The sequence below is a fragment of the Cyprinodon tularosa genome, unplaced genomic scaffold (assembly GCF_016077235.1).
Source record: "Cyprinodon tularosa strain WSP-4 unplaced genomic scaffold, ASM1607723v1 ctg609, whole genome shotgun sequence".
In the NCBI taxonomy this organism is placed as follows: Eukaryota; Metazoa; Chordata; class Actinopteri; order Cyprinodontiformes; family Cyprinodontidae; genus Cyprinodon; species Cyprinodon tularosa.
Genome location: NW_024039351.1, coordinates 380540 through 394888, shown reverse-complemented (window position 1 = coordinate 394888; position 14349 = coordinate 380540). Strand labels below are relative to the sequence as shown.

The following is a 14349-nucleotide window of genomic DNA, read 5'->3' as shown; positions in this document are numbered from 1 at the left end:
AGAGGATCATGGGGGCTCCTCTTCCCTCCATTAAAGACATTTCATCCCAGGGCTGCGTGTCCCGAGCCCATAACATCATCAATGACCCCTCACCCCCCCACCATGGACTGTTCTCCCTGCTGCCCTCTGGGAAGAAGCTTTGCAGCATCTGGTGCAGGTCCAGCAGATTCTGCAACAGCTTCTTCCCCACCGCCATCAGACAGCTGAACTGTTGAAAAACCTCTAAATCATGTCACAAATTCTGCATCAAATTGACAACACCCAACCAAAAATACCTCATATTTGCACCATATATATTAATGCTTTGAACTTCCACATCCATGTGTTTTTCTCCCACACTGTTAACATTTGATCATGGCTGCACCTTAAGGATGGGAGATGTTCATTTACTGTCTGAAAGCTGTACTAAACGAAATTTCATTTTGTTTACATTCTGTGCAGACAAAATGACAATAAAAATTGTCTAAGTCTAAACATATCTATATTATATTTAAGTGAATCTCCTGTATTATTATTTAGGATGTTATTAGAAAGAAGAAGGATTTAAAAATCAATTCTGTAGTTAACCAATGAAGGGAAGCTAAAAGTGGAGATATGATCTCTTTGACGGTTTTTAACTAGTGTGTGGATTTTCTGATAGTAAAAAATTAATAATCTGAAAAAGGGCATCCTGCAGGCATAGCCAGGTAAAAGCAAGACATTGTGGAAAACTTCAGTAACAACAACCCACTGAAACTGGAAAGGAATTAGGACCTTCATGGATTATGAACTCAGTGACCAGCAGCCATGATTGAGGTCTTCCAGACTCCATTAACAGCTTCTTCTCTCACCGCAGCCAGAGGTGCTGCATCAGCCTTTGGTCCTGATGCTGCACCAGATGTCCAACATGAGAAAGACCGCTTCAGTTTGTATACACCCAAACTGCAGTTCCTCATGAACTCTGATATTTTGTTTTCACAAAATAAAAACTTTCTAAAGTAGGCAAAACTGATCCCTTGTTGATTCTGATAAAAAAGGGTAATTAAAAATAATGAATATGGTCCCAGCTCCTCGATGATGGGAAGATTGTGGCTGTGAATATAACTAAACACCACCCTCTAGTGGTGATAAATTAAACAACACTTTCAGACTTTTCAATGAAAACCCGAATTCCCCAAAAAATAAAAAAATAAATCTAAAATCATCAATTATTGATGCATCTATTATGACTGTCATCACCTTTAAAGTCATAACAGTTTTATAGGAGCCATCTCGTAAAATGTTACACTTAGTAAAAAAGAGACTTTTTTATTACTTTTGTAAAATTAGACAAGTAATTCTTATGACAAATAATCAATGCGTAGGACCTGTTCTTGTAAAGGATCCAAGGCATTTAACTTAAAGGGATAGTTCGGGATTTTTGACATGAATCTGTATGGCATCCCCATCACCAGTGTCATGCAATCACACTGACTTACCCCTGGCAGCATCCTGTGAGCAGAGTTCTTGTCCAGCTTTGGTCAAGCCGAAAGTAGTCAGGCAGGTTTGCTAGACCCAGCGAAATAAAACGTTTCTCTTCCCAAAACATTATGTGTTCAAAAGAGTGATATTTTTGCATCCCAAAAACATTGTAGTGGAAAAAGTCACACGTCGTTATCACTTGGTCCTATTTTCTCTCTGTTCCTATCAGTGCGCGCGACATCATGACCTGACAGCTAGGGCCTACTAACCTGACAACAGCCAGATGCAAGTCTCGCTCCGCGCTAGGCGGAGCGAGACTTGCATCTGGCTGTTGGAATGACGGCGCGCACTGATACGAACAGAGAGAAAACAGGACCAAGTGATAACGACGTGTGACTTTTTCCACTACAATGTTTTTGGGATGCAAAAATATCACTCTTTTGAACACATAATGTTTTGGGAAGAGAAACGTTTTATTTCGCTGGGTCTAGCAAACCTGCCGGACTACTTTCGGCTTGACCAAAGCTGGACGAGAACTCTGCTCACAGGATGCTGCCAGGGGTAAGTCAGTGTGATTGCATGACACTGGTGATGGGGATGCCATACAGATTCATGTCAAAAATCCCGAACTATCCCTTTAAGCATAGCATCAATGTAAGTTAAACAGTTAGGATATACTGTTTACTAAACAGTATAAACAAGTATTGACTCTTTAACTGCAGCCAAAGTTGGATCAGCATTCAAATGTAACTTCATAACTTTGTATTTCTAACAAATTAGCAAAATGTTTTTCACATTGGCATAATAGTTATTATGTATATAATTGTGAGAAAACAGATTTTTCTAGTACCATTTGGAATACAGATGAGATTAAACTAATTGTAAAAATGAAAAATGCATGAAAGTGAATACTTTTAATGATGCATTGTAAAGTACTGTTTAATAAAAAGTCTTTTCATATTAGCATTAGCAAATACTTCCATTGTCCATGTTAGACTGGTAGATGACATTGTGGATGTATCTAATAACTCATGTGAGAAAATCAAAATCCTTTCATTAAAAATTATCTTTTTGGTTCGATTTTGGTTTAATTTTCATATTTTTTATTTCTTACCCCTGCATAAAATTAAAGTATGTTCAAGGGACCACAAGCATTTAAAATAATAAAAAGAGAAACTAACAAAATAAAAATCCCTTTTCTTTAAATGTCTACATTTTAAGTTATCTATCTATGTTTGCTAAATACATTTTCAATTGATAAACATCTTCATGTGACACTTTTGGCTTCCCGTATGATGTAAAACTGGAAGAACCAGTCCTGAGTTGAGCAATTGGAGAAAAAATAAAAAAGTTGACTGATTTTTTAAATTTTATTTTAGTTTAATATGGGGAAAAAGTCAGAATTTTGACTGTAATCTGAGAATTCTGCCTTTTTTCTCAGAATTTAATCTCAGAATTTTGGATCTTAATGTAGATGGGCACCATGAAGGAAGATATGTGGGAGCACTCAGCTTCACTGACAAGGATGTGAGTTGTTTGGGAGGGCCAGTAACACGTTGGTGGAAAATTACACAACAAGGCAACTTTTTTATGATCCAGAGTGAGTCAGAATACTGAGATTTAAGTCGGAATTCTTAGATTAAAATAAGAATTGTAAGAAAAAGTCAGAATTGTGAAATTAAAGTCAGATTTGTGAGGGAAAAGGTCAGAATACTGAGATTAAAGTCAGAATTCTGAGAAAAAAACTTTGAATTCTGAGATTAAAGTCAGAATTCTGAGGAAAAAAGTCAGAATTGTGAGAAAAAGTCAGAATTGTGAGATTAAAGTTTGAATTGTGAGGAAAAAAGTCAAAATTCTGAGATTTAAGTCAGAATTCTGAGATTAAAGTCAGAATTGTAAAATTTTTGTCAGAATTCTGAGAAAAAGTCAGAATGTGAGAAAAAAGTCAGAATTATGAGATTAAAGTCAGAATTCTGAGAGTAAAGTCAGAATTATATATATTTTTTCATAATATGCTGCAATAAAATTTAAATATCAGTTAACTTTTTTATTTTATTCAGTGGCCCCAATCCTCTTTGTACTATTGCTTCCCTCCAGAAACAAAAAAACAAACAAAAACAACAACAACTGTAAAAGAAGAATTAAAAAGTGAAACAAATGTGCCTGAAATCCGACTGGAACGTCTGGAAGGATGTGTTTTCCATATAAAACTGCGTAACAATCTAGGTTTTTGGCTGAAATATTCGATACTCACCACACGTCTTACCTCCAAACTGTTTTGGCCCAACCGGAGCCTTAATGGCAACGTGAAGTGACGTAGCGCGCAGCGTCGTTTCCATGGAAACGACATCACAAGGAACGCTGAAGTTGAGTACAGTCCGTCTACGAAAGGGTTGACTTAAAAACCGGGACTTTTTAATTAAGAACTTGCTGCGGAAATTGAACTCAGCTATGAAAAGTGATATTTAGGCACAAACTGCAATTAGGGAGAGAAAGGAAGGTGCGCTGCGGCCATATTGGAGCTAAATATAATGCTCTGTGACACGGAGGACAGTGAGGAAAACCCTGACAGCAGACAGCACAGGGTGAGTCCTAAACCATCTACTATGTGGCCCACAAGATTTACATAAAGCACAGGAAGTATATTTTAATCTATGGAGTAAGAAAAATGTCAAAAAAAAAAACTAAGCGTAATCAATTATCCTAATTTGTAGGTCAATAATACAAATAAATGTGATCAGATTTATGTTTTTTTTCCCTTGTTGACATCTTATAGATACATGTATTAACAGATCTTCATCTGAGATGAAGGTAAATGGTAAAAACTTTGAAAAAACGACTTAAGTGAAAATCAAAAATACAAAAATCTATTAATATGAATCACAAATTCATTCTTGTAAATTTGTGATTGATTACCAAAATGTTTAATATGTAACTAAATGTTTATAATATGTACTTGTGAAGTGTATTTTATTTAAATTTTTTTAAGATTTATATGCACATACAAATACTGGTTACAGTAAAAAGCGACAAAATGGTTAAGAAGACCCTATAGGGTTTTATAAGACACCTCTCATAAGACAAGAATTTAAAGCAGCGCAAAACTACAAGTCAGGATATCGAATATATAAAATAGTTTGTATAATTTGTACATTTCTGACTTGCGCGGGTAAATTTGTGATTTGTTTTCGTAAAACTCTGATTCTTACTCATGAATTTGTGATTTGAACTCGTCTTGCTGGAAAGTTCTAAAGATTTTACTAGTATTAATAACTTCTAAACTAGTATTCTCACAAATCAAAGTCTGATTTCACTTGTATAAAGTCAGAATTCTGAGATTTCACTTGTATATTTGAGTTGCCAACAACAAACAAAAACACTAATCCTAAATTGATGTACAAAATTGAATTTCACTTGCAAATTTAAACATTTTATATTGACAGTTTACTTGGTAATCGTTTTATTTATCAGGATTTTATGATCTATACAAAGAAGTGCATGGCTGTAAGGTGAGAGAAAAACGGACATTATTTTATAGATTACAAGTGCACATTTGAAAAACGTAGATGTTCGGCCCCCTACTTGCATATGCGCAGAATAAAATGCAGGGAAAGTCTTTGCCTTCAGAGGTTGAGTCCCCTTGTATTTGAGGAACCCATCACATAGGTCAGAGATTCACATGTGTGAAGGTTTAACATGTGTCAACATGTCAGAAATGGTAGCACAACTGTAACCCAGTAACAGTAAAGATAACCCCATCATGGGACTGGGGAGACTGGTTATGTAGATATTTTAGTTCCTGTTGGAAAATCAAATAAGAAAACATCTATTAGTGCATTTTACCGGCCTGGACTTAATATAGAAAAAAAAAAAAGCCACAGTTTAGAGAAAGAAACAGAAGGAAAAAAAATTTCTCTGTGTTGCAGAAAAACGAAAAACATGAATAACCGTCACCAAGATGAAACATGGTGTTGGCACCATCATGATGAGGGGAGACTCTTTTCCAGACAGGTCAGTAGCGAGTGGGCAATATGGATTTAAAACTTAAAAAGAACAACTATTAGCAGTTACTGCATAGGCTGTGCTACTCAGACTCTGGTTATATTAAGTAGATCAGTTCTGACAGTGGTTCCAAAAGTCCACACATTTGTTACTTCAGTAGAAGTATAGATACTGCAGTTTAAAAACACCCTGGTAAAAGTTGAAGTATCAACTTGACCTCTTTAGTCAAGTAAAAGCGAAAAAGTATGCGCTCCATAAACTAGTTAAGGTATAAAAGTATAAAGTAACCTTTAAAAAAAAAAAAAACAGCAGATGCCACTATATGAACTGAAAGCTAAATTTTTCGACTATTTCTAAAAATCCTCTGAGATAGGGCCAAGGATGAGGGAGGTCTGGTTGGTCTCCATCTCCCAATACGCTCTCGCCTGTGTCCGACCTTTCAGACGTTTCAACATCTTTTTCTGAATCCGACATTGTAGCATGGCATAGACAATTCACGTTAGCAGTTTGAAGAACACCTGCTTGCTTCTGATAATTTCCTTTAGCTAACCAATGAGTGTTTGCGTTCTATGACTCATCCAATCACACTAGTTTTCACTAGATGTGGGTGGAGCCAATGATCTGCATTGGATGGAGCACATGACGGGAAATAAATGTTAATAAACATTAAACCAAAGCCAAGTGTAACGAGTAAAGTTTGTTTTAAAAATTTAATGAATAGAAAGTAAAGATACTTAAAGTGTAAAGTAAAAAATGTAATGAGCGATATCAGAAGTAGGAAGAAAAATAAGTAATGAAGTAAAGTATAGATACCTAAAACATGTACTTAAGTACAGTAACAAAGTATTTGTACTTGAGTTTTTAATTGTATTCTTTTTTTTTTTTTTTTTTTTTTTTACAGTGTCCTGTCTGGCAATGTTGCAATAAGAATAATTGTCTTGATGCCAAAAAGAGCCCAACAGATTTTACTTTCACAAGTGGAGCAGTACGGCTATTGCCATACTGCTCCACTTGTTTCATGCATATAAATTGCTTTATTATAATTATGCAGGGAGTTTTACAGTTTATATGGACACTGCAATGTAAGTAGAGCAGAAAAACAGAAGAAGAAAAAGGAAAAAGAAAAAAAAGGGACAAAAGATGAAAGAAAGAGGAGATAGAAAGGAGACAATGACAAAACATTTTCAGTCTGCTTCATCACCAGTAACGAGATGAAAAAAGAACAGCACAACCGAAAGACACGGTACGAGATATACAATAAAGCAACACCTTGAAACTATCGCTAAAGTAATATTATTAAGTCTGACATGTACTCTGTGTTACCTGAAGATATGAATGTGGGGTTTCTGTTTGGAAGTGAATCTCTAAGTACCTGAAGCCTAGCACCTGTAGTTGTTTGTGAGGGTGAACTTGTGCATGTAAAGTTTTAACCATAGAAAAAATGCTCAATAGTGATTGTGGAGAGCTGGAGAGGCGCCCCCCCCAGAGCACTGAGTCCAACGCTGGGAGACCCAAAGCCCCAGGCGCCCAAAGGGACCCCAAGAGCGAAGGCACCAAGGAGGGGCCAGCCCCGGAAACCAGAGCCCCACCAAGGGAGGAGGAGAGACAGCCACGAAGAAGCCCCCCAGCCACCGCCATGCCGGCGCCCCGGGGAGCCGCGGGGACCAGTCCGTGGGCCCCGCCGGCAGCCGGCCACCCTGAAGTAGGACCGAAACGCCCCAGCCCCACAGAGCACCGAAACACGCCCCGCCCCGCGGCACCAAGCCCCGGCGACCGGCCGCAACACCCACCGCGACCGCACCACCCAGGAAAAACACACAGGTGGCCCCGCCTGCAGCCGGGGCGCATCCGCCGCGAACTAATTGTATTCTTAAATTTATTGGCAGTTATTATTGAGTTGTTATTGATAAATTTACTAGTTACATTGGCACACACACACACACACACACACACACACACACACACACATACACACACACATATATATGTACACACATGTATACACATATATATATGTATATATATATATATATATGACAGCCAAAGTCTTTTATTTAGCAGGATTATTATAATACAAGGTTATTGCACAGGGTATTAACCTGGGCATTTATATATATATATATATATATATATATATATATATATATATACACTCACCGGCCACTTTATTAGGTACACCTGTCCAACTGCTCGTTAACACGTAATTTCTAAGCAGCCAATCACATGGCGGCAACTCAGTGCATTTAGGCATGTAGACATGGTCAAGACAATCTCCTGCAGTTCAAACCTAGCATCAGTATGGGGAAGAAAGGTGATTTGAGTGACTTTGAACGTGGCATGATTGTTGGTGCCAGAAGGGCTGGTCTGAGTATTTCAGAAACTGCTGATCTACTGGGATTTTCACACACAACCATCTCTAGGGTTTACAGAGAATGGTCCGAAAAAGAAAAAACATCCAGTGAGCGGCAGTTCTGTGGGCGGAAATGCCTTGTTGATGCCAGAGGTCAGAGGAGAATGGCCAGACTGGTTCGAGATGATAGAAGGGCAACAGTGACTAAAATAACCACCCGTTACAACCAAGGTGAGCAGAAGAGCATCTCTGAACGCACAGTATGTCGAACTTTGAGGCAGATGGGCTACAGCAGCAGAAGACCACACCGGGTGCCACTCCTTTCAGCTAAGAACAGGAAACTGAGGCTACAATTTGCACAAGCTCATCGAAATTGGACAATAGAAGATTGGAAAAACGTTGCCTGGTCTGATGAGTCTCGATTTCTGCTCCGACATTCGGATGGTAGGGTCAGAATTTGGCGTCTACAACATGAAAGCATGGATCCATCCTGCCTTGTATCAACGGTTCAGGCTGGTGGTGGTGGTGTCATGGTGTGGGGAATATTTTCTTGGCACTCTTTGGGCCCCTTGGTACCAATTGAGCATCGTTGCAACGCCACAGCCTACCTGAGTATTGTTGCTGACCATGTCCATCCCTTTATGACCACAATGTACCCAACTTCTGATGGCTACTTTCAGCAGGATAATGCGCCATGTCATAAAGCTGGAATCATCTCAGACTGGTTTCTTGAACATGCCAATGAGTTCACTGTACTCAAATGGCCTCCACAGTCACCAGATCTCAATCCAATAGAGCATCTTTGGGATGTGGTGGAACGGGTGATTCGCATCATGGATGTGCAGCCGACAAATCTGCGGCAACTGTGTGATGCCATCATGTCAATATGGACCAAACTCCCTGAGGAATGCTTCCAGCACCTTGTTGAATCTATGCCACAAAGAATTGAGGCAGTTCTGAAGGCAAAAGGGGGTCCAACCCGTTACTAGCATGGGGTACCTAATAAAGTGGCCGGTGAGTGTATATATAGAGCACTGGGTATCAAATAAAAAAAAAACAGGTTATGGCACAGGGTATCAAATGGAAAGTTGCACATTATACATTGCACAACTTATTACCGTTGTAGAGTTGCATTGTCTGGTGGCAGCAGGGATGAATGACCTGTGGCAGCGCTCCTTTTTACAAACAGGGTATAAAAATCTTTCATTAAAGGAGCTGCTCAGCTCCTCTCCAGTCTGCTGCAGAGGGTGGAAGGTGTTGTCCACGATGGATGTAAGCTTGGACAGCACCCTCCTCTCAGCCACTTCCTCCGCTGAGCATTGAATTATTTAAATATTTGCTACTCTCTCTAAATGGACTTATAAAGGAAATAATAACTGTCCCAACAGTCCTGTTTAGTTTTTGGATTGCATCAAACTTTGAAGTTTATCATTATTTTAATAAATAAATAGATAAATTATTTTGACCAATGGGTTTCATGATAACCATCAATGGTATGAGAGTGAAGAATTCCCGGTGGCAGAAAGATGAAACTGCACATCCTGCCATACTTTTCAGGTCTTATTCATAAAAAACACTAATCAATATTTCACTTCTATCACTCCGTTACTATGTTCTATTCTGTTATAGTTATAGTAGCATGCAGCTAACTTCAAATGAAAAATGTTTGTCTGGTTTTACTTCTAACTGGAATAAATGAGCAAAGAGAAGGCCTCCAGCTCACAGACTAACTGTTTGATTCCAGGCGCTGGGTGATATTCCTCCTTCGTTGGTTCGCTACTTTGAGACCTCAAAAAGCCGAGCAGCAGCCTGTGAGAAACTGATCCTGGAGGAACATGAAGGTAAACTTTTACCAAAAAAAAAACTGTTCAATCAGTAATAAGACTTTCTAATATGGTGGCAGAAAGTGAACTGATATCTACTTCTATTGGACTGAATCTTAGAGTTCAAAGATGGTTTGATGCAACTGACAATTGAAATAAATGAAGGCGTCTGGAAATCAAAGGAAAAGGTAAGTTCTAAATTACTGATTAATCTGAGGCATAATTCAATGACAGTGTTTGGAGGAAAAATTGTCAAAGGATTGATAAACATGACTTTGTGTTTTTTTATGCAGATTCCCAGTGTGTCTGTTGATGACAAGAATGACTCTAAGAATGACGGTAGGTTGTTTGGTGGGAAACACAGGACCAAACAATGATAAACTTTTCAAAGCCCCCCCTCCTATATTTAATATTTTTCCCATTAGGTATCCCAGTCTGGACAAGCCTGAAAACATTTCAGATCTATACATTTGATACTTTTATTGATTAGAAGCTGCAAAGATTTTGGTTGAAATCTGTTCAGTTATTAAGGGAAAGAAGACATTTAATGAAAAGAAATAAAAACAAAACACTTTCTACATTTAAGTCTAAAAAAATTGGAATCCAGAATTGAAACTTTGAAAAATGTTTTAATAAAAAAGGCCTTGAGATTACCTTTTTTTTTTTTCAAATTACTATATTTTCTTTGTAAAAATGTCTTTTCATATTTTCCATCCATGGAGTAGAGGCATTGATGTGCAGGCCAAACCCTGGACAGGTCACCGGTCTGTTGCAGGGAAACACAGAGACGTACAACCATGCAAACACACACTCACACCTTTACATTGATGATTTTTGTGTGATTTTCTTTTTTGGTTGTCTGCATATTCAAGGTTGTACAGAGGAAAGTATTCAATGAGAATAATTAATTAATTCAGATCAGTTATTTAAGGGTTCCCTTTGTTTTTTGGAGCAGTGTATACTTTTTTCCTTACATTTCACAGATCATATTCTCTTCACTTCAACCCTAAAACAAACACAGTTTAAAAAAGAAAAATGTCCACAGACCAATAGAATTGCGTCCTTGCAGCCCGCCCCCAAGTGACACGAATCTTATCTGTAAAACACAATTCAAAAAGGATTACATTTGTATAACTTGATCTGAAAAAGGAAATTAAAAATTACAATATAAATCCTGAAAAAAAAAGTTGAAAAATAAATAGAGAAATTAAAAAGGAAATCTTAGGACATAGAAATGGACTTTTTTTCAGAGTTACATTTACAAAAATATTCTTTGCACACTGTGTACATTAGAATGTCATTTCTGTGGAATTTAACCATTTTCAAACTGGAGAGACACACAGAGAAAAGCTGCAATTAGAAAAGTATTCCATTTATTTATGCAGGTATTTTGAACTAAGGAAAACCATCTGATTGCGAGGAGTCATTGACTCTCTGCAATCCCTCACACTGAGCATGTACAGTATGTAGTGACAGTGGAGAGGAAAGGTCCCCTTTAAACAGGAAGAAACCTCCAGCAGAACCAGGCTCAGTGTGAGCGGCCATCTGCTGAGGCCCACTGGGGTTCAAGGAGACAGAAGAAGATAAAGACATAAGTGAAATAAGTCCTTTGTTCTCTGGCCTTGGCAAAAGACTTGATGCTGTGAATCAACATACTGTTGGGAGCTGGAGAAATCCCATCTTTCTCCAGCAGAGTCCGCCGTGGATCCTCTGAGGGAGCCTCCTGCACAGCTGCAGCTCGTCAAAGATCATCAGAGGATCCACTACTTAAGCTGTCTTCAGACCTTGCCTCAACGCCGCAGTGTTGTTCCAGTTGGTCAGCGCTAAAGCCTAGATCCTCAGTGTATCTCCATGACTTTGAATCCACTCTGGATTCTAACTACTGTCTCTGTTTTCCAGGAAACCCGTGCCTCCTCTGTGAGATCTCTGGAAGAGCTAACCTGCCGAGCCGACCCTCTGAGCCAAACCCTGAAGATTCACAGAGAACCCCCAAGCATCTCAGGACCAGAGCTGGGAAATCTAAGCCAAGGTCTGTTCAAGCTAAGACGTGAGACGCTGAAGCAGCAAACGGACTCTGCTGACAAACCCTTCTCCAGAACCAACAGTGACTCTCCCAAGGCTAACCTGAGGAACCCTCAAGGTACAATCAGTGAACCAGTGGAAATCAAACCCTGTCAGCAGTCACTAACTGTGCTGTCTCTCACGCAGACTCCGGTGAACCAGTTCCCAGGCCCGAACCAGAATCAGTACATTCTGTGTGTTTTGTGCTTTAATAAACTGTTCAACTTTTCATCCTTGTGTCCGTCAGTGGTGTTCTGCATAACTGGGTCTCCTTCAGTGAACCCATCATGACAGAACACTGCGGCCAAACTCAAGGCCCAGCTGATCACCTTACCCGTCGTTTGGAGGAGCAGGATGCCCAACTTCAGGGACAAACCCAAACGCTCCGTGAGTTATACCATCTAGTTGGAACTCATAACCAAATGCTACAGAGTTGTGCTAATTTTTTGAACAGCGCTAATGCTGCACCACAATCATTTCCGGGTCCAGTCCCACCTCCGAGGTCACAGGCTGTGACGTCATCAGAGTTCCGTCCTAGTCCCCCAGAAAGATTTTCTGGCAACATGAAAGATTGCAAAGGATTTTTATTTCAATGTCAGTTGATCTTTCAGAACTCCCCTGGCTGTTTTTCCATGGATCACAAGAAGATAACTTTCATTCTCTCTCAGTTAACAGGAAGAGCCTTGGAATGGGCTCAGGCAAGATTTGCCGCTGACGACAGTTTAAATTGCTTTTACTCTGATTTCATTGCTGAATTTACCCAGGTCTTCAACCAAGAAACTGACCAAACAATTGATTCTAGAGCTCTTTTCAACCTTAAACAGGGAAATTCTTCGGTGGCTGAATTTTCAATTAACTTCCGGATTAAGGCGGCAGCTTCCGGATGGAACCAAAGCGCCTTGAAAGGAGCCTTTTTCATGGCATTGAACGAGCAGATTAAAGATGAACTCGCAACCCTCGATGAACCTGCCACCCTCGAAGATCTAATTCGCCTCTCCATCAGATTAGATAATAGAATTCGAGCCAGAAACAGTTCTAAGAAGCAGAGTACATTTTCTTCTGCCTCACATAACGTGACTGTTTGTTCTCCCTCTACAGAGCAGTTGCCCACTCAAAGGTCTAAGCCCCAGTCTCTACCGTTGCCTGTTCAGGCCTCTCATTCGGGCGAAAGGGATGTCGAACCCATGCAGGTGGGACACACCAGGCTCACTCCAGAGGAGAGACAGAGGCGTTTTCTTAGCAAACTATGTATCTACTGTGGTGAGAGTGGACACTTCATCGCCTCCTGCCCGGCTAAATCAAAAGCCAGGGCCCGCCAGAGGATCTGAGGAGTCTGGCGGGCCAAATAAACACGAAGAAATCTCCTCGACTGTTACTGCCTGCCACGCTTTTTTGTGATAATCAAAGCCTCTCCTTCTCTGCTTTCGTCGACTCAGGCTGTGAACGTAACCTAATCGACTCTAACCTCGGCCAGCAACTCCAGATTAAAACCATTCCTCTCTCTCAGCCTCTCTGTGTATCCGCTATTGACGGGAAAAGACTCCATCGAGTTACCCACCAAACCCAGCCCCTCGAGCTACTTCTGTCAGGTAACCATCGAGAGACAATAACATTTTTTGTTTTTCCCTCTGCATGTTCCCCGCTGGTTCTCGGGTTCGAATGGTTGGAGAAGCATAATCCTCACATTAACTGGACTAAACGTCATCTGGAATCATGGTCCACTACGTGCCACGAAACATGCCTTCGTTCTGCTGCCCCCGTGTTGGGGTCTCCTAGAGGTGGGGGGGAGATGGACTCTCCTGACCTTTCTTCAGTCCCCTCTGAGTACCATGACTTAGCCCCTGTCTTCAGTAAGGTCAGTGCGACGTCCCTACCTCCACACAGACCATACGATTGTGCCATAGAACTTTTACCTGGTGCTCCTCTTCCTAGCAGCAGATTGTACAACATTTCCAAGCCCGAAAGAGAAACTATGGAAAAATACATCAACGAATCATTAGCTGCTGGAATAATTCGTCCTTCATCCTCTCCATTGGGCGCCGGGTTCTTCTTCATGGGGAAGAAGGATGGTTCCCTGAGGCCTTGTATAGACTATCGAGGTTTGAACCAGATTACAATCAAAAACAAATACCCACTGCCTCTTCTCGCCTCTGCCTTTGAACCAGTACAGGGTGCAACAGTGTTTTCCAAACTGGATTTACGAAACGCTTATCATCTCCTCAGGATCCGCGAGGGCGATGAATGGAAAACTGCCTTCAAGACACCCTTGGGCCAATTCGAATACCTAGTGATGCCCTTTGGTTTAACTAATGCTCCAGCCTGCTTCCAGGCTCTAGTAAATGATGTTCTCAGAGACTTTCTCAACGTGTTTGTTTTCGTGTACATTGATGACATTCTCATTTACTCCAAGAACCTCGATGAACACAAGAAACATGTCCGTCTTGTCTTACAGAGACTTCTGGAGAACAAGCTGTTCGTGAAAGCCGAGAAGTGCGAATTTCATCAATCTTCTGTCACCTTTTTGGGGTTTGTGCTAGAGGGCGGCCAGGTAAAACCTTCAGAGGACAAGATCAAGGCAGTCTTAGACTGGCCAGTTCCTGAGAACCGAAAACAACTTCAGAGGTTTTTAGGATTCGCAAACTTCTATCGTTGGTTCATTAGAAACTACAGCCA

The 14349-nt window shown here is 40.2% G+C and overlaps 1 protein-coding gene across 1 annotated transcript in view; it reads left to right on the top strand.

Moving 5' to 3' along the window:
• Nucleotides 1-9539: 9539 nt before the first annotated feature.
• The window catches only part of lrriq1 (leucine-rich repeats and IQ motif containing 1), a 69490-nt gene continuing 64680 nt past the window's right edge, over nt 9540-14349 (top strand). Inside the window, exons 1-3 of the mRNA XM_038307401.1 lie at nt 9540-9633; nt 9736-9803; nt 9909-9954. Of these exons, the coding sequence (XP_038163329.1) occupies nt 9753-9803; nt 9909-9954 (97 nt within the window). The 5' untranslated portion in view covers nt 9540-9633; nt 9736-9752. The remainder of the gene's footprint in view (nt 9634-9735; nt 9804-9908; nt 9955-14349) is intronic.